The 19,998-nt window shown below is 43.8% G+C and overlaps 1 protein-coding gene across 5 annotated transcripts in view; it reads right to left on the bottom strand.

The window, feature by feature from the left end:
- The window catches only part of SPTBN1 (spectrin beta, non-erythrocytic 1), a 344,310-nt gene that overhangs the window by 42,325 nt on the left and 281,987 nt on the right, over positions 1 to 19,998 (bottom strand). For all 5 annotated transcript variants that reach the window (XM_082249276.1, XM_082249278.1, XM_082249279.1 and 2 more), the window contains 6 exons: positions 19,120 to 19,344; positions 18,855 to 18,944; positions 9,665 to 9,943; positions 7,356 to 7,486; positions 3,935 to 4,139; positions 2,001 to 2,375 (listed from right to left, as the gene is read on the bottom strand). In XM_082249276.1, coding sequence (XP_082105402.1) covers positions 2,001 to 2,375; positions 3,935 to 4,139; positions 7,356 to 7,486; positions 9,665 to 9,943; positions 18,855 to 18,944; positions 19,120 to 19,344 — 1,305 coding nt within the window. The remainder of the gene's footprint in view (positions 1 to 2,000; positions 2,376 to 3,934; positions 4,140 to 7,355; positions 7,487 to 9,664; positions 9,944 to 18,854; positions 18,945 to 19,119; positions 19,345 to 19,998) is intronic.

The raw sequence follows: 19,998 nt of genomic DNA, 5'->3' as shown, positions 1-19,998 counted from the left end.
TTCTTTTTCATGTTTTGGGAAAATCGCTTCTGCCACCCCCCCCCCCCCCTTGCTGATGGCTGCCTAAGAACTTGTGGACTTATTCATTAATGGTGGCCCAAAATTTCTGGACACTAAGTTTACTAAGGAATTTTTCATTCATTGCTGTATTTATTGCTAATGAACCAGCACCGATCTATCTGTACCTGTGTTAGATCACACTAGAATGGAGGTGGCAGGTGCAGTGAGGAAAATCTGCTCTGCACCCCTCTGTGCCTGCCCATGCGTTTATACGCACTGCAGTCACTTCGAGACATTTTTAATAAGGAAAAAGTGTGTCTGCATTGTAAAAATGCAAGGCGCAAGCCCCATTCCCAAACCACATGGACACCAGTCCTGTATAGGTAGTGTGAACAAGCCATTAGAAATTAAACCCCAACTTCATAGTGGGGGTGCAAAGTTTTATACTTCATTTTGTCTAAGGGAGAGGAGAAACAGTTTTACTCATCTGATCCTTTGTTCCCTGGCAGACCGTGCTCCCCATGAACTAGCGGTGGACTGTCTCTTAGCATCCTCACTTCCAGAGTAGGGCTATGGACCCTGCTCTGGTGTTAATAACATCAGGACTCTTGACCGCAGTGGTGTAGAAGCTACAGGGACTGGTCCCGCTGTAGGGAGGTGTGGAGGATTGGGTAAATATATTTCCTTTAATTGTTTCCCTAGACATAAACAAGCAATTAACCCCAGCAGTGCAAGCACAGCCCCATTGCAAGGGATAATTGTTTTATTTGCCCAGAGTTGGGCTCAAAATCTAATAGTTAGCTACAAGTGTCTACACTTTGCAGAGTGCCATTGCACTATGCTTTACATTAGATAAAAATAATCCCTTTTAATTTGGCTATACAAGGCATTTTAGATTATCCAACAGCTATCCAGGAATGGGGGCAGATGCTGCAGGGTGCACAGATGAAAGCCCCTCCTCACTGACTTCACCAGTCTGGTGTAAGGGCCTCCTACCAAGGGCATTGATGAGGGAAAGCCCCTGCTGCAAGCACACAGTATGGGAGGAGAGGAATACAATCCGTTACACTCCAAATAATAGTGAGGCAGGCCAAAAAATGCAAATTGCTTTTGACTAAAACAGACCATACACTAAGTGGAATTTCGCTTAGTGGGTGGCTCTGTTACCCGCCCGCCACCCAACAACTTTTGACTAAGGCCCCTTTCACACGGGCGATCCGATCCAATCTGCCTGTTAGTTTTTCAGGCGGACTTGATCGGATGCTCCATGCATCCCTATGGGGCAGCGGATGTCAGCGGTGACATGTCCGCTGACACCCGCTGCTATCCGATCCGATCCTGTCCTTGAAATCCGAACACATGGAAACCCTATTTTCCATCCGTCTGGAGGATCGGTTTGGATGAGAATGGACAGGCGGTCCGTTTTCATCCGATCTCCCATAGAGGAGAGCGGGGATCTGACAGCTCCATCTCTGCGCACAGACGGAGCGGTCATCTGCCTGCTCAGCAGGGATCGGCGGATCCATCCCACGCTGAGCAGAACGGTCCTAGTCGGGCGGTGCGCCGTGTGAAAAAAGACTCAAGGAGTAGGGTGGAAAATTATCAGCTGAATCTGTCAGGATACAGCCACAGTTCAGGTATTTTGCTAGCCAACAGAACCACCTGTCAAAATTTAATAGGCACAGTGGGAGATTTGTTTTTCTGCTCTGGATAAAGTGGATGAAGGAAATCCGTACACATTTTTTTTCGTTCAGCCCAGAGGTTTCTTAGCGTCTTCCTTTTTAAGGGTGTTGTCTGTACCACAACATTTTCTGTGCCGCCCTACATGCTGCTTCCATCACTTATAGTGATCTATACATATGATCTATGCTGCCATTGAGCCTAAGTTGATAACATTATAGTGGTATATATGATCTATGCTGCCATTGAGCCTAACTTAATAACATTCTTGGCCTAAAACACAGAGGCAAGACCATATCCAAACCCATCATACCACTTACCTGTGTGCCCAGTGCCTGAATGTCATGCTCAAATGTGGTGTGCATTCTTTGTAGTGTTTCAACTGTGTTCTGATCTCTTCCCAGCTCCTCTGGAATCTTCTTATGCTTATCCTGTATGCGCCCAAGGATCTCCTTCGCATCATGATAGAATTTGTGTAGTTCATATGAGGCAGCTAGTATCTGCGTTCTGGTGTCAATCAGCTCAAGGAGGTCTGCCCAGGCCTCGTTTAGGCCATCCTTCCATTCTGCTATAGTAGCAGCATCGGAATGTCCAGAATTAATAAGGTCATCAGCCATGTGATTAACAGTGTCCACCCTCTCCTGTCCAATGTGCCCAGTATCACGTGCAAACTCTCTGAACCTCTCTTGCAACATCTGAAAAAAAGAAAAGATGGGGTTTGAGTCGCAATGTTGTGCCAATTAATATTGTAATAAAATCTGATCTTCTATGGTCAAAATGCATTTAAATCGCTTGTCAGCCATAAAGGTTATATTTTATTCCGCACTCAAAATGGCATCTGTTCAAACATGGGCCACCAGACAGCAATGATAATGTCTAAACCATGCTGATGTGGAAGTTTGATGTGGTTGTTGATAGCCCATATAGTGCTGGAAGCAATACAAGTGTATTAGTGGACACAGGAGATCGCTTGCTTGGCACGGGTGCCAGTCAAAGAACACTTTGCATTTTCTCAATGAATATAAAACATTCTCTGATTGGATGAAGTGGAAAGCCATGGCAGTGACATCACAATCTCCATCTCATGCAATCATAAAACACTTTGCATTCATTGAGCAAATGCAAAGTGTTCTGTGAATGGCTCCTGTGCCAAGCGACCTTTTGTGTTCACCAAGCAGCAGGTAAGCCATTCGGCATGGAACCCGAAAGCTAGAGGCAATCACTGTAGTAGCAGTGTGTACTAAATAACTATAGTAGCATAGCATAGAATAGTATAGTATAGTATGTACTACAGCGATTTCCAGCTTCCACAAGGATTGGCCAGGTATGGCACATGTACATTTACATTAGTCCAAGCTGGATCAATGTAACAAAGCAATATTAGCCAAACATGGGATTCATTTTTAAGTCTTACATACAAAGTGTTTCCTGAACATTTTAGGAAGTGGAAATCCTCAACCTTTCTATGAATTCTTTTGGCCACTTGAAAAATTATACTAAAAGTCAAACTTGGATTTTTTTGTTTTAGAATCATTTTACCTGTTGGATCTCTGTTGTGTGACCAACTGAGCATGTAATGTTTCAAGCATTAGAATATTGTGTGTACATTTATATCTATATATTTTTATATATATATATATATATATATATATATATATATATATATATATATATATATATATATATATATATATATATATATATATATATATATATATATAACAGGCAATTGTAGTCATCTTCTCCCCAGCTCAGCCAGAGTTCAGACTGGGTTCACAGGTGTCGCTCTAGTACTGTTATGTAGTGGCAACGACAAAGCTTATGTGGGTACCTTCTTTGAGCCTAAGGCAGGCCATACATGGTTCGAATCTCGATTGTTCAGCAGGAACTGTCCAAGATTCACATCGTGTATGGGCATGGGCAGGCTGTATGTACCAAGTTGATCGGTTGACCAATTTGGGTACAACCAGCATGCTGGATTTTACCTGTGAATATCGACAGCGGCTGCTATAGCTGCTAACCACATGTTGCAGGAAATAAATTCACTCCATATAAGATCGGCCTAACAAAAACGGGTGTATAGACAATACAAATGCATGGGATCTAATCTCTTACATCAGCGTGTCACACTTCTCATTGAATTTTATTGTGCTAACAATATGTAATATGGACATTTAATGCACATAGAAAAGTAATTTAGGAATCCGTGTCTAAAAACATAAATCAGAGTGATATTGAAATATGGGTCACTTACTGTAACATGTTCATAGTCCTGCCCCAACTCATGGGAACCTGCCACAACCTCCCTCTCGGCAATCCATTGCTCCAGGTCATCCACCTCCCGGTTGAGCTGGAACAGCCTGTGCCTTTCATCCAGTTTTCCTCTCCTCTCCTCCGACAAATCTTTCAAGCCCGCATACAGTTTGTCCACTTGCGACTGACGCATGCTGATACGTTCGCTGTGCAAAATACAAAAAGTGGAAAGAAACGCATGAAATAGAGTTCACGTTAAACTGAAAGTAGCTTTAATGCCTAACTCAGGGCAAAACATTGCATTTTATTTTTGCCAAAGTTTGGAGCAATTGTCAGGTTTTTATTCCTAGGTGTACAACTACTGGGGAGACATGAAGTAAGGGGACCTGTCTCCAAAAGGAAACACTTTTTCAGTAAAAATGAAAAGGGTTGAAACCATTTTATTGACATCTGTGCCTTTCTGTCCTTGTGAAAACCACTCCCCTCTACTCTAAAACTTTAAAGTCTTAGTTCAACTTTACAGAAAAAAAGAAATGGTGAACACTGAATGCCCACCCTCCGGTTCCCGCTGTATTTACCTCCAGGGATGCTGAGCTGTCAGTGCCAATTCTTATTTCTCTTCTGTGCAGAGCTTCAGGGATGGACCAGAGCAATTCTGATTGGTCAACGCCTGCACAGTGAATTGCTCTGGTCCATCCAGGAAGCTCTGTACAAAGAAGGGAGAGAAGAGCGGGAATTTCAAATCCGTGGACTGCTGCTGGACTGGCTGTGTGGGCACGGACAGCTCGGCACATATGGAGGTAAGTATCAAAAGGTGAACTAACACTTTAAAGGAAATCTGTGCTAGGGGGAACTATGGAAGCTTCCATTGTTATCATTCTAGTTGCCCGGCCTTCTTTAGTTCCCACACTTTCATAATCTAAAGAAAGTATGAAAACAAAATCAAAGTGATGTCTGCACACTTGTTGCTGGCAAGAAAGTTAGAAATGGTTGGTTCAATGTGACAGCCAGGGAGAAGACTGCAATGGTCTGCATAATCACTCTGTGACAGCGCTGACAATTGTTCCGGTGGAATGACCCGACAAGGGCTGAAGATCTCAAAAATGTACACTGTGTTTGAGTTAATGTTTCTGATGTGAAGGATTCAATCTACAATTTTTTTTGCAACTGGAAATCATTACTGAAATAAACTTTACTGGTATGAACACCCTCTAGTTAATAAGAAGAAAGCTATGGGAATTTTTTTCTCATCCAACCTTCTACGTTTGAGTGTGATCCCTTCCCCCTCGCAAGGATTTAGAGATTACTTGTTGAAGAATACAGGACACCTTCCTCCCCTTACCTATTGTGTGGAATACATCATGCGCACATTTATTTGTGTTTCAGGTGAGCGCGCATTGCACTCACAGATGGACTTATGGTGAAGGTGTTTTTTTGTTTTTTCAGCACATAGAAGGACAGATGAACTATTTAAACCACTTTACGTCACAACTTTTTTTTATGGACTTTTCACCACTATTTGTTTCTATTTTTAATCATCGCGGTATCAGTCACTGTTAATTTGTTTCTTTGGTATTTTGATTCAGTTTGTTTTTCTGAACACACATTTTATTCATACTATTTTTATTTGCAATTATTATACATCAGATTATGATTAGCGCTCCTTCACATTTCCGGAGTACTTGATGTACCCTGCCGATCGTTAGGCAGAAAGAGAACTGCCATCTGCCATCACTGTTCTGACAGGAGGGGAGCAGAGCCATCTTACGAACGGGCACGCTGGGCAGTTGCCCGGGGGGCCCCACCTTCCCAACGACACAGCCAAGCATAAGTCCCGATTCCTGTGTGCATCCCGGCACCGAACTTAGCAGGTGACAAGTGCCTGTCGGCCATGCGCTGCTGTCAGGCCACGTGAGCTGTGGAGGGGAAGCCCACAACTGCAGGAATGCTTGTCTGCCTCCACCGGAAACAGGAGCACACAGGACAGCCGAGTCTGACTCCCATTTGTGTGTGTGTTCACCAGACCCAGCCGCCCAACTTGGAAGCTGTCATTAGCCTGGCACTGCTGTACCCATAAATATCGGCTTATTGATAATTTGCATTTTTATTCTTGTGGGCGATTGTGTAGGCAGGGCCCCAGTGCACTGCATAGCCAGGGGGCCTATAATGCTCTTAAGATGCCATTGGAGGGGAGAGATGGCAGTTTGTGTCCCTGCAAAGCAGGGAATAAATTCCATGTCTTCCCCTAGTAAAAGCACCTCCCACATAGTTCGAAAACACTGGCTAGGCACACAGTTAACCCTTTGATCGTCCGATGTTAACCAGTGTCATTAGTATAGTGACCGTGCATATTTTTAGCACTGATCACTGCATTAGTGTCACTGGTCCCTAAAAAGTGTCAGAATGACTGCCACAATATCACAGTTCCACTATAAGTCGCTGATTGCTGCTATTACTATTAAAAATAATAAATAATTAAAAATATATATATCCTATAGTTTGTAGACACTATAACTTTTGCGCAAACCAATCAATATATGCTTATTGGGATTTTACCAAAAACATGAAGCAGAATACATATTGGCTTAAATTTATGAAGAAACTTGATTTCAATTTTTTTTACTGGGTGTGTTTTATAGCAGAAAGTGAAAGATATTGTTTTTTTTCCCAAAATTGTCAGCCCCCTTTTTTTTTTTTTTTTTATAAAAAAAAAAAAACGCATAGGTGATCAAAAACCACTATAAGAAAGCTCCATTTGTGGGGAAAAAAAGGACATACATTTTATTTGGGTACAGCGTTGCATGACAGCACAATTGTCACATTGTTAATTGTTAACTGTTGCACAGTTAACGTAACACAGTGCCATATCGCATAAAAAGGCCTGGTCATGAAGAGGGGTAAATCTTCTGGTTGTCAAGTGGTAAGGAAAACAAAATAAGTCTAAAAGTTTAAAAAATGTAACTAGTTTGATATAAACATTGTATATTCAGGGAAACCATTACTTGCAAACACCCCATTTCCTTTGATTAATGCTAAAGAGGCTCAATACAGCTGCAACCCCCCCTCCCCCATTAAGTCTCACAGCCTGCAATATGTGGCTATACAAAGTGAAACTCCTAACCAGGACAGGCAAGTGATCTACTTAATAAAAAGGTATTTTAATTATTATTAATATATTTCCAATTAATGATCTTATTAATATCTATTGAATACCCGATAGCTAAGCAACTGCAATTCACAATATTGTTTTCCTTCATGCTATAGAAAATAAAAAACGACTCCTATTAGTTAGAATGCACCAGCTGACAAAGCCTTAGGCACTTTGATCGCACCAGACCGCTATATCAAAACGCTCACCTCCAGTGAACTGCCCAAACCCCAATCACCCTCCGAAAACACCACGTGCAAAAGGCGATACTGACCTTTCAGGATGTCCATCTGCCACCAATGATCTACTCGTCTTGGAAAGCTGATGTACAGTCTCTGCATAGTCCTCCACTGCCTGCTCCAAAATCTGGTGCTTCTTCAGCATAGACACAGCACTCTGCTCATCCTGCAATACAACACCAGAGGTCAGCGGGAAACTGATATGTGTAACGGGATCTCTGTTCTCTAGCAATCTGCCAGAACAGCACTGAAAAGAAGATCATGAACAGGATGAACGGTTTTCTTTCACTCTACAGACCAATTGTTTATCCTTTGGGTTCCGGGTATCCTAGTTCACCTAATCCGTAGCTTTGCGGGAACGTCAGTTGCGGCACCCTGGAAAGACGATCTCTTACCACCACACTTTGCATTTAGAAGATCGATAGTCTGTCTGTGAGCCGCTAGCTGGTCGGTGTATATTTAGAATCCTGAAATAAATTATTGGTCTTCCAGTTCTCCATTTCTAGCAGATTTCCCATTAAATGCATTTTTTTTCCTTCTCTGTTAAAGGGACACCTCAGACTATTTTTAGCGATCGCATCTTTTGTCGTCATAAAGCTGCTATTTTTTATGCGACTCCTATTTTTACATGACTGCTGTTCTAGTTCTTCAGCACTGTTTTTCAGTACACATTTAAAGATCGTCTTTCGAGTGGCTGCCTGAATGTTAGACAACGTGCTTAGCATCCATGCTAAACTACTGAGATGAGATCAATTGTGGGATAAACCCAATAAAAAATTTACAAACTCCGTATAAAAAAAAAGAAAATAAGTCATGTACAGGAGGCTCCCCGGGTTATGAACAAGATAGGGACTGTAGGTTTGTCCTTAAGTCGAATTTGTTTGTAAGTCGGAACAGGTACATTAAATTGAGCTTAAAAGTATAATTTTTAAGTTTTTTGGATAGCATAGGGAGGGGTTATCACCCCTATAACATTTGTTTTTCTGTCTGTGCCCCTATTCAGAAGATTTCACCTCACTTTCTGTCACTATGACAACTGCATTTTGAAAATTTTGGGTTGTTGTGGAAACAAGGATTGGTGATAAAGCTTCAGTGTAGACACCTTTTTCCCATGAGAACTCTTACAGGAGTGAATTTCCCTTCCTAGGGGTAGATTTCTGAATTTCCCTTCCTAGGGGTAGATTTCCTCTCACTTCCTGTTGTCTCTCTCCGTTTTTAAAGCAGAGTTCCGGGCACAAAATCGACCTAATCGATTTTGTGCCCATCTGCTGGATCTTCTTCACCTGAAAAGGAATTGGATAGTTAGGTATATATTTTTTTTTTACTCACCTTGTAATTGTAGATAGAAAATACTCACCTATTCTCCACTTCCTCCCTCTGTGCCGCGGCTCCGCCGTCACTTCCTCTTTGCAATGATTCCTGGGAGCTGAACGTCATCGCTCCCAGGAATCAATGCGACGGCACCGGCCCCGCTCGTCACTTCCGGGGCGACGCCGCATTCCCTGCTAAACAGCTTCTGGGCATGCCCAGGAGCTGTGGAGGAATGCGGCGCCGCACCGGAAGTGACGAGAGGGGCCGGTGCAGGCGCATTCTGGGAGAAGAAGACATGGAAGAGGACGCAGAAGAGGATCGCACCGCCTTCAGCTGCCCACAACAGAGATGGCAACGCTGGAGAAGAAATTTTATAAGTGAGTATTTCTTCTTGCAGGTAAGTGCGAACCGGGACAGATCAGAGGCTAGCCATTGTGGAATGTACTAGCCCTGACTGTCCCGGGGGTATGTTTATTGAAAAAAACGTTTTCGTGCCCAGAACTCCGCTTTATGTAGGAGTCGTTTGTAAGTCGGATGTTTGTAACCCGGGTACCACCTGTACACAAAACTGTAAACCAATATTCAAGTCTATAAAACTCCATCTGGTACATACAACTTCCCTGCGTGTTTCACTCTGTTAGAAGCTTGCTCATAGGTTTTCCTATGAGTAAGCCCCTAATGGACTAAAACGCGTCAGCGTGCCCCCTATTTTAGAAGGACCAATAATTTGATATTGAGGCTCTTAATATGGTAAGCAACCCCCCTTTTATCCTTTCTGGAACTTCTGTAGAGACTGTGAATAGCCGACGACTACAAGGCACCAGTTCCTGTGATCGGTAGTTGCTTGGGGATTGAGGCTTGTAATGAAGTACTGGTTCTTGTTCATCGAAGAATATAGATTGTCTTTTAGGGGGAGATTTAGTAAAGCTGGTGCAGACAGACTCATACTTATAATATTGAACACCAATGCCTCATATAACAACATCTATGTGATCAAGACAAGGGTTTTACATATTAAGCTTAGTTCAGTCACCTTGGCCTTCTCTTCAGACATCATGTAAAGTTCTTGTTCGCTCATCCAGGCCTCAGCCTCTGCAGCATCGAAATAATACTGCTGAGCTCTGTGGGCTTCCTCCAGCCTCCTGTGCCTCTTCTCGGTCTCCTCAATGAGGAGGTTCCATAGCGTCTGAAGGTCTGACAGTCGTTTCTGGATGGCTTCAGCATTAAGACTGCCATCTTCCAAAATCTTTTGGCTTCTCTCAAAGATATCATCATTGCGGTGCTGGTGGCCTTGGATCTCCTTCTGAAGAGTCTATAAAAAAAAATAAAAAAAAAATGTTATATATTGTCAAAAACATACAAAGTTGACCACACTACCAGAAGCTAGTGCTAAATGCTACATATGGTGCTAGCTATGGATAATCAAGATGGTGATGGTGATTACATCAGGTTAGAGTGGTTCACGGTTTCTGGTTACATAATCACCCAATTTTCCTGAGGTTTACAACCACTTTTAAGCGGAACTCTACCCAAAAAGGGAAGCTCTGCTTGTTCGCACCCTCCCTACCCCCCTTCCTCCACTGCCACATTTGGGGGAAGCTGCCTTCTGAAACACACACAGGTTCCAAAAGATGGTGGGACCATTCAGAAAGTGCAGTGCGACTCGCGCATGAGCGGTAGGAGTCCGGCTGTGAAGGCTTCACTGCTGCTTTCCCTTAGTGACTATGCCGATGCCTTCACCCGAAGCGGATTAAGAATTGGCTCGGGGCGCCGAAATCGCTGGATCCCTGGACGGGTAAGTGTCCTTACATTAACCACTTGCTGACCAGTCACGTTGACTGTACTGCGGCAAAGTGGTTAGTTATCGTCTGGCGACTTGGACCTACGTCACCAGACGATCCCCTCTCTCGCCGCCGGAGGCTCGTTCCCGCTGTACTCAGTTTCAGCGGGAGTCGGGCGTCGGGCATGGGGTGATCACCGCTGCTCTTCCCCGATCGTCGGGGATCTAGTGTGGAAATCCGCCCGCTTGTGTAAACAAAGCGGGCAGATCTCCTAAGTGACAGGCAGGGTCAGATTGCAGGGTTCAGCATAGCTGAACCTGCGATCTGTCCCTGTATCACTCAGTCGCCTCCCCCCACACACGTCAGTAAGCACCAGGCATACATTAACCCCTCCCTATCCAATAAAAATTAACCCCTTCCCTGCCAGTGTCATTTTTACAGTAACAGTGCATATGTATAGCACTGATTACTGTAGTAATGTCACTGGTACCCCCAAAAGTGTAAAAAATGTCAGTCAAGGGTCCGATCTGTCCGCTGCAATGTCGCAGTCCCGCAAAAAAAAAAAAAAAAAAAAAAAAAAAAAAATCGCAGATCGCCGCCATTACTCGTTAAAAAAAACAAAAATGACAGAAATCTTTCCCCTAGTAAACGCGATAAATTTTGCGCAAAACCAATCAAAATACGCTTATTGTGATTTTTTTTTTACCAAAAATATGTAGCAGAAAACAAATTTGCCTAAAATGATAAAAAAATTTGATTTTTACATTTTGGGGGGGGGGGGGGGGATTTCATATAAAAAAATTTGAAAAATATTTTTTCAAAATTGTCGCTCTTTTTTTGTTTATAGCGCAAAAAGTAAAAATCGCACAGGTGATCAAATACCACCAAAGGAAAGCTGTATTTGTGGGGAAAAAAATGTACAAAAATTTGGGTACAGTGTTGCACGACTGCGCAATTGTCTGTTAAAGTAACACAGAGCCGAATCGCAAAATATGGCCTGGTCAGGAATGGGGTAAAACCTTCCGGTCATAAAGCGGTTAAAAATACGCTCATTGAGAACTTTTTTGTCAAAGACATGTAGCTAAATACATTTTGGCCTAAATATATGACAAAAATTGAATATATTGGATATTTTTTAACTGTCAAAGTAGAAAAATATTATTTTTTCAAAATTTTTGCATTTTTTTAATATCGCAAAAAATAAAAAATCTCAGAGGTGATCAAATACCACCAAAAGAAATCTCTGTTTGTGGAAAAAAAAAGGACGTAAATTTCGTTTGGGTACGGCGTTGCATGACCGCGCAATTGTCAGTTAAATTCGCACAGTGCCGAATCGCAAAAAGTGGCCTGGACGTAAGACCGCAAAATCCTCCGGTGGTAAAGTGGTTAAAAGTCATCAGCTACAGTATGTGTAGCTGACTTATTTGTTTTTATCCAGACTGAAGACAAAATTGATATTGTGGCCTAAATGGATTGAAGCACAGCAATGGCAGCAGTTTCTAACAAATTTGATTTTATAAGAAATTTAAAATGAACACAACCTTGGTTGGAAACACAATTGTCAAGAGTAGAGGCTGGGTGACATTGAATCTTGCCCAGTCTACATCCCTACACAGTTCTCACATAAAAAGGGTGAGGTCCAACATTCCGGAGTCAGCGGTATTTGGATAATTTAAAATGAACCCTTAAAATTTCCCTAAAATTTCACAACTGAAAAAATAAATACTGTGTGCCCAAAGACGCAATCTAAGCAAAGCGTTTTACCATTCAGAAAGAATGTGTGATGAATTACATAGAGAATTCCTCCCGAACAGCTTTTCATACCATAGCTGAGTATCTCATTTTCCTATATTCATTCTACACAAATAGAGAAAAACAATCGGTCGTTCTAGGAATTTACTCATCGCTACACGAGTTAAATGAGCCGCTTCACAACAGCGGCAAAGAACCATGAGAGCTCACCCTCCAATCACACAAACGTCATTCATAAAAGGAAACATTTGTTTAACGACTACAAACAAACATTCGGGGCGGCACAGAAAGTCAGTCCTTTGAAACGTTCCTCTAAGCCTCCCTTTCTGTAAGTAAAAATAACACAAAAGGCCTCGGAGAAATCTCACAGAAAGGAAACGCGGCTCCTGAAACCAGAGGACAAGGAAAATACCATCTCATATGCGCTTACGAGTGTTTACACATGGGTGTAGCCACTATTGGAGCGAGGAAGGAAATGAATCAAATCGCATTCCACGGCACGAATGCAGCAAACTCGGGAAATGCAATTTCATCTAGCTAATGTTTTAACCATGGAAAAGGCAAGGCTGGTTTAGAAACAACAAATTAAATTGTGGCACAAACAAACGCTAATGCACCAGCCACGGGTTAGCCTCTACCCCCCCGATAAATGTGAAGATACACTTGTTTAGCATAGGTAGCTCATAAGATCCCATAGGAAGGGTGTTGTACTTCAGTAGGCAGCTCCACCTGAGACAGAAACGACGATGAAATTCCAAAAAGGAACACAAGGGGGCGCCAGCTAAGTGCAGCATCAATGGGTTTCAAACCATGTTTTGAGAAAGGAATAGGAGTTCCGAAGCACATTACCATGGCAACCAGCCGCCCCAGGTGTGACATCACATTCTACCCTGTGTTCCCACAGTGGCTCTCCTCACTTCCTGGAACTTTGGACTTGGTTTCCTCACTGATAACACGCTGTTTGCGGTTACAAGCGGCTCTTCTGTTGTGCGGCTTCCATCCAGTGTGGCATGGCTGCAGATATGCAGGTATTAGATTGTAAGCTCGCAGGAGCAGGGCCCTTCCAACCCACATGAATTGTATTGTCTCCCTTAACCACTTTACCACCGGAGGATTTTGCTGTCTTACGTCCAGGCCACTTTTTGCGATTCGGCACTGTGCGACTTTAACTGACAATTGCGTAGTCGTGCGGCGCCGTACCCAAACAAAATTTATGTCCTTTTTTTCCCACAAACAGAGCTTTCTTTTGGTGGCATTTGATCACCTGTGCGATTTTTACTTTTTGTGTTGTGAACAAAAAAAGAGCGTAAATTTTGAAAAAATAACAATATTTTTCACATTTTTTTATATGAAATTCCCCTTAAAAAAATGTAAAAATCAAAATTTTTTTAAATTTTTGGCCAATTTGTTTTCTGCTGCATATGTTTGGTAAAAAAAAATCACCATAAGCGTACGTGGTTTGTGCAAAAGTTATTGCGTTTACTAAGGGAAAGATTTCTGTCATTTTTGGTGTTTTTTTTTTTTTTTTAACGAGTAATGGCAGCGATCTGCGATTTTTTTTTGCGGGACTGCGACATTGCGGCGGACAGATCAGACCCTTGACTGACATTTTTGACACATTTGGGGGTACCAGTGACATTACTGCAGTAATCAGTGCTATATATATGCACTGTTAATGTAAAAATGACACTGGCAGGGAGGAGGTTATTTGATTGGAGAGAGAGGGGTTAATGTATGCCTGGTGCTTACTGACGTGTGTGGGGGGAGGTGACTGAGTGACACAGGCACAGATCGCATGTTCAGCTATGCTGAACCCTGCAATCTGTCACTGCCTGTCACTTAGGAGATCCGCCCGCTTGTGTTTACACAAGCAGGCGGATCTCCACACTAGATCCCCAACGATCCGGGAAGAGCGGCGGCGATCGCCGCTGCTCCTCCCCTGGCCCGACTCCCGCTGTGACTGAATACAGCGGGAGCGAGCCTCCAGCGGCGCACGCCGAGAAAGGGGAGTGTCTGGCGACGTAGGTCTATGTCGCCAGACGATAACGAACCACTTTGTCGCAGTAGAGCTCTAGTGAGCAGAAGGCAAGTGGTTAATATTGTAAAGCGCTACGCAATCTGTTGGTGCTAGATAAATCCTGTATAGTAATATGCTCTTTGATGTTATATTCTGGGAGTTTGCATTTGGCTTTTTAATCATAATAAACCCACTGATGCTGCACTTAGCTGGCGCCCCCTTGTGTTCCTTATTGTAAAGGCTGGTTTAGAACGGGTCAAACTAATGCAAATAAGATAAAAAAAAAAGCTCTAATTTCCTTTTTTAATAACGGGAATTTCTGCAATGTATTCAGATTTAAAATCTAATTCATAAGAAGTGATAGCTAGCCAGTTGGACACTAAAAATGTTGCTTCTCTTCCATGTTCTGTAAATTCCCTCAAACAACAAAAATAAAACCCTGCATCTTAAAAATGATGAAGGTTGACCAATACATGCATCAATTACCCTTTATAAGGTTTTCAGAACTAAACCCTCCTATCCTTTACAGCAGTAATCTCCGGTCCTCAGGGCACACTAACAGGCCAGGTTTGCAAGAGAACGGAAATACATTACAGGTGATATAATTTGCTGCTCAGTGACTGCAGTATTCTACTCTGCATCTCCCCAAGGTAATACTTAAAATCTGGCCTGTTAGTGGTGGGTCCAAAGGACAGGAGTTGAGAACCACTGCTTTGCAGCCAAGCAAGCTGCCATCTTAGCCTGTGTTTGATCTGAAGTTGCCATGGTGTTGCTCATGTAATTCGCTATGACACCAGCCATTTGATGACAGTTCAAATCAGAGCTAAAATATGCAAAGTAAGAAATGTAAAGCTGGTTTCACAGGGGCTATCTGATCAGGTCAGACTGTCATGCTTTTTCAGGCGGACCTGATCAGGCCATCCATAGCTCTCTATGGAGGGGCAGATCAGTCCATCCTTCGCTCTCTATGGAGGGGCAGATCAGACCATCCGTAGCTCTGTATGGAGGGGCAGATCAGACCATCCATAGCTCTCTATGGAGGGGTAGATCAGACCATCCATAGCTCTCTATGGAGGGGCAGATCAGACCATCCGTAGCTCTCTATGGAGGGGCAGATCAGACCATCCGTAGCTCTCTATGGAGGGGCAGATCAGACCATCCGTAGCTCTCTATGGAGGGGCAGATCAGACCTTCCATAGCTCTCTATGGAGGGGCAGATCAGACCTTCCATAGCTCTCTATGGAGGGGCAGATCAGACCTTCCATAGCTCTCTATGGAGGGGCAGATCAGACCTTCCATAGCTCTCTATGGAGGGGCAGATCAGACCTTCCATAGCTCTCTATGGAGGGGCAGATCAGACCTTCCATAGCTCTCTATGGAGGGGCAGATCAGACCTTCCATAGCTCTCTATGGAGGGGCAGATCAGACCATCCGTAGCTCTCTATGGAGGGGCAGATCAGACCTTCCATAGCTCTCTATGGAGGGGCAGATCAGACCTTCCATAGCTCTCTATGGTGGGGCAGATCAGACCTTCCATAGCTCTCTATGGAGGGGCAGATCAGACCTTCCATAGCTCTCTATGGAGGGGCAGATCAGACCATCCGTAGCTCTCTATGGAGCGGCGGATGTCACCATACATGTGTCCGCTGACCACCATCTGCATATGATCTGGTCCACCAGAAACAAAGGATGGGATGACAGTCGGATGGAAACTGAAAGGCGGTCCGTTTCCATCTGACAGCCCCATAGAGAACAGCGGGGCTGTATCTGTGTCCGCAATGCATAGCGGAGCAGACCTGTCATCCGCCTGTTCAGTGGGGAGATTCCCTGTAAATCCAGCCTAACAGTTATTATTCAAGGCATACCTTGAATGTAATGGTTTTGGGAAACCACTAAATCAGTGGGTTTAGTTTGTTTTGAAGTCATTGTAAACCTCAGACACAAAATATAAACAAAGCATATCAGTCTAAAGTGTACTTGTCTATTCCTCGGTTATGAGCATTAAACACTTCTGACAGGTTTTCATGACACCAAGAGAAAAAAGGTGACGAAGAAGGAAGCTGTGACCTTTTCCCTCCAATCAGTTCTCCTCAATGAGGGCAGCAGAATGTAACTTTAGCACTCTGCCCCCTGCTTTCTGAAAACACAGATGTTTTATACTTTCTGTACTTTGAACGGATGTAGAAAAGAGAAGACTGCAGATAAACGGGTACAACATATGCAAGAGGATTTGTTTCATCTTTGTGTGATACAGAGGCCAGTCACTTCACTGGGTGTACGTAAGGGTTTACAACCACTTTAAGCATTCTCCCCGCTCTCCACTTCCCATGTGACAGTGCTTGGGCTCAAAGACTTGTCACCCAGGCACAGAATACTGTCAGATGGGAAATACAAGGGGGGGGGGGGGGGGGTAGGATGATGTGGTAGTTGCCTTTTCCTACTAGCATTCATTGAAGTCTGAGTTTCTCAGCAACCACCATCGATACGACAGAGTCAATGCTGGAGAAGGTCAATAATGACAGCAGAGCTCAAATAGAAGATCAAAAATAAATCAACCCAAAACTGGCATGTTTTAGGGTGACACACACAGATTTAAATCCAGCCTTCATAAATTTTTTTTTAAAAAATGCGGGCTCTAGGACAGGGGGTCTCCAAACCTTTGAAACAAAGCCAGTTTACTGCCTTTCAGATTTTAGGGGGGCAGGACAGTGACCAGTGGAAGTACAAAATGGTGTCAGTGGGATGAATGGTGCCCCATCTTTGGTGTCAGTGGGAAGAATAGTGTTTATTGTTATCAGTTGGAGGAATTGCCCCTCATCATTGGTGTGGGGGGGGGGGGGGATTGCCCCTTGTTATTAATGCCAGTGGGAAGAATATTGCACTATCGCTGGTGTCAGTGTTAGGAATAGTGTCCCATCATTGGAAGGAATAATTTCCCATCATCGGCATCAGTGTTTAGAATAGCGTCCCGTCATTGGGAGGCATAGTGCCCTATCACTGGTATCATTAGGAGGAATAGTCCCTCAACATTGGTATCCAGTGGGGGGGAATAGTTCCTTGAGGGCCAGATACAGGCACGCAAAGGGCCACAGTTTGGAGACTACTGCTCTGGAATATTATAGCCCTCACCACTCTATGTCCATCTACAACTGTGGAATAGTTTGTTTCACCCTCAAGGGGGGGTGGCTTTTCTGAGAAGCTGAGGGGAGGTGTCTGAATGCAATATTAGAAATACATTTTTGTATGTATTTCTCTTTAATGGGATTATGCAAATTTACAATGAGAAAAGGGATTTTTAAGGGTTTTTGCTTAAGTCGACCTTCTTATATTTTCACAGAAAAACAAAATAAACTCAAATCAAATAGCTTAAAAAAAAGAAAATCAAGAATTCTGATGTGTTACTAAACCCACAACAGTAAAATCAGTCTGTACTGTATATGCAGTAAAGCATTCTTGTTATACTCACTGTGGAACCTAAGGGGTTAATCCTCTGCTCTGTGTAAAAAGACTGTTGATCCTGTCTTCTCTGATTTTCCCCTTCTTCCAATGTCCCCAAACCATCTCCTAATTGTACTGAGGCTAAGGGACAAGCTGCACATGCTCAGTTTGGAGTGAATTGCTGGAGGTATTTTTTTTTTTTTTCTTGGAAGAGTACATGTGATCAGCACAGGTCCAATTAGCACTGTCCACACAGAGGGTCAGGGGTCATGCAGCCTTATAGGACAGTCAGTGGAGAATGAAAACTCCTCCTACAAGCTTTAACTAGTGCTTGGCCTGACACTGGTAGAAGTCACAGAACTGCTATATACTGCTGATGAAAAAAGGTATTTAGCAGTTTGTGTTTACTAAAACTATTGCATTTCCAAGTTCTGTGTACTGTGGGAGACCAGATATAGTGACTGCAAGCTCCTGGGGAGACCAGATATAGTGACTGCAGGCTCCTGGGGAGACCAGATATAGTGAATGCAGGCTTCTGGGGAGACCAGATATAGTGACTGCAGGCTCCTAGGGAGACCAGATATAGTGAATGCGGGCTCCTGGGGAGACCAGATATAGTGAATGCAGGCTCCTGGGGAGACCAGATATAGTGAATGCAGGCTCCTGGGGAGACCAGATATAGTGAATGCAGGCTCCTGGGGAGACCAGATATAGTGAATGCAGGCTCCTGGGGAGACCAGATATAGTGAATGCAGGCTCCTGGGGAGACCAGATATAGTGAATGCAGGCTCCTGGGGAGACCAGATATAGTGAATGCCGGCTCCTGGGGAGACCAGATATAGTGAATGCAGGCTTCTGGGGAGACCAGATATAGTGAATGCAGGCTTCTGGGGAGACCAGATATAGTGAATGCGGGCTCCTGGGGAGACCAGATATAGTGAATGCCGGCTCCTGGGGAGACCAGATATAGTGAATGCAGGCTTCTGGGAAGACCAGATATAGTGACTGCAGGCTCCTGGGGAGACCAGATATAGTGAATGCGGGCTCCTGGGGAGACCAGATATAGTGACTGCGGGCTCCTGGGGAGACCAGATATAGTGAATGCGGGCTCCTGGGGAGACCAGATATAGTGAATGTGGGCTCCTGGGGAGACCAGATATAGTGAATGCGGGCTCCTGGGTTTAGTAACACTTTAAGTTCAAAGAATCATATTTTACAATGGCCAAGGAGCTCACCTGATTTTTTTTAATCAGTAGCTGCACGGTCTGAAGGTTGTGTCCATGGTCAGTTGATGTTGCAAGAGGCATTCTCTCTTCAACCCAGAGCTGGAAAAAAAGAACAAAATATGTTCAAAAGAAAGCAAAGCAAATTCATTTTGACTATTTTATTAGGATGAGAGACTGAACTTTATACCCCACTATTTAAAACTCCAGAAAGAATCAGCTAGAATGAAATCACAGCTGACAAATCATGCAGAAAGCTAGAAACGTGGTCACTTACAATCTCATCTTCCACATCTCGGTTGAACTGGTGAATTTCTTTAGAAGCCAAGAGATATTTTTTCCTCTCCGTTAGTGGGGCCATTAGTTCCACGAACCTCTTCTCAACAACTATACGCTGACCGTCAACCTCATCTGGACTCTTCCCCTCCTGGCTCAGGGCCTGAGCCTGGCTCTGCAGCTCTTCCACCTCCTTCTTGCGCACGTCCATTTGGTTTTCCAGCATCTAATAACAAAGAAACTATAACGTTTATATGCAAGACAAGAAGAGAGAACTGTTCAAATCGATACGGAGGACAAGAATTGTATGCAATTAAACTGTAGCTGGACATAAATCATTACATTTCATGTATGCAGACTGAGATTACTACATGACAAACATTTGTGGTGCACTTTGGTGTGATAATCGGTGTATGGAGTGCAAATAATCGGGAGGCCAACATCAGAAATCCGGTGGGTTAGAAATTTACGCCCGACATTCTACGTACAGACCTCATTTCTCCCCCTGTTATAAGTTCATGGTCACTTCAATGACCATGAACTTATAACAGAATTGTTCAGATTCTATAACTCTGATCAGCAGATTACAATCCGCTGATCAGAGTTATTAACCTAAAATGTGACGCCCTCCCCGGTCCCCAGCCTCTCCGCCTCCTGCCACTCCCTGTCACCTAAAATTACTCCCCCCACCCTCCTTTCCTATCCCCTTCACCCCCCTTCCTGCCCCCCCAAGCACTAATCCCCCCCCCACACCCAATCTGACCCCCCCCCGCAAACCCGATCCCCTGCAGCTACCTTTAGAAGCCGGCATCCCTCCTCTGCTGCTCCCGCCAGCTTCAAGTGCTGCTGGGGCTTGGGGGGGCGGGGGGAAATCACAGAA

The sequence above is a fragment of the Pelophylax lessonae genome, assembly GCF_965119305.1.
Source record: "Pelophylax lessonae genome assembly, chromosome: 3".
Classification (NCBI taxonomy): domain Eukaryota; kingdom Metazoa; phylum Chordata; class Amphibia; order Anura; family Ranidae; genus Pelophylax; species Pelophylax lessonae.
The sequence above is the reverse complement of the archived record's forward strand: the minus strand, read 5'-3'. Positions and strand labels throughout refer to the sequence as shown.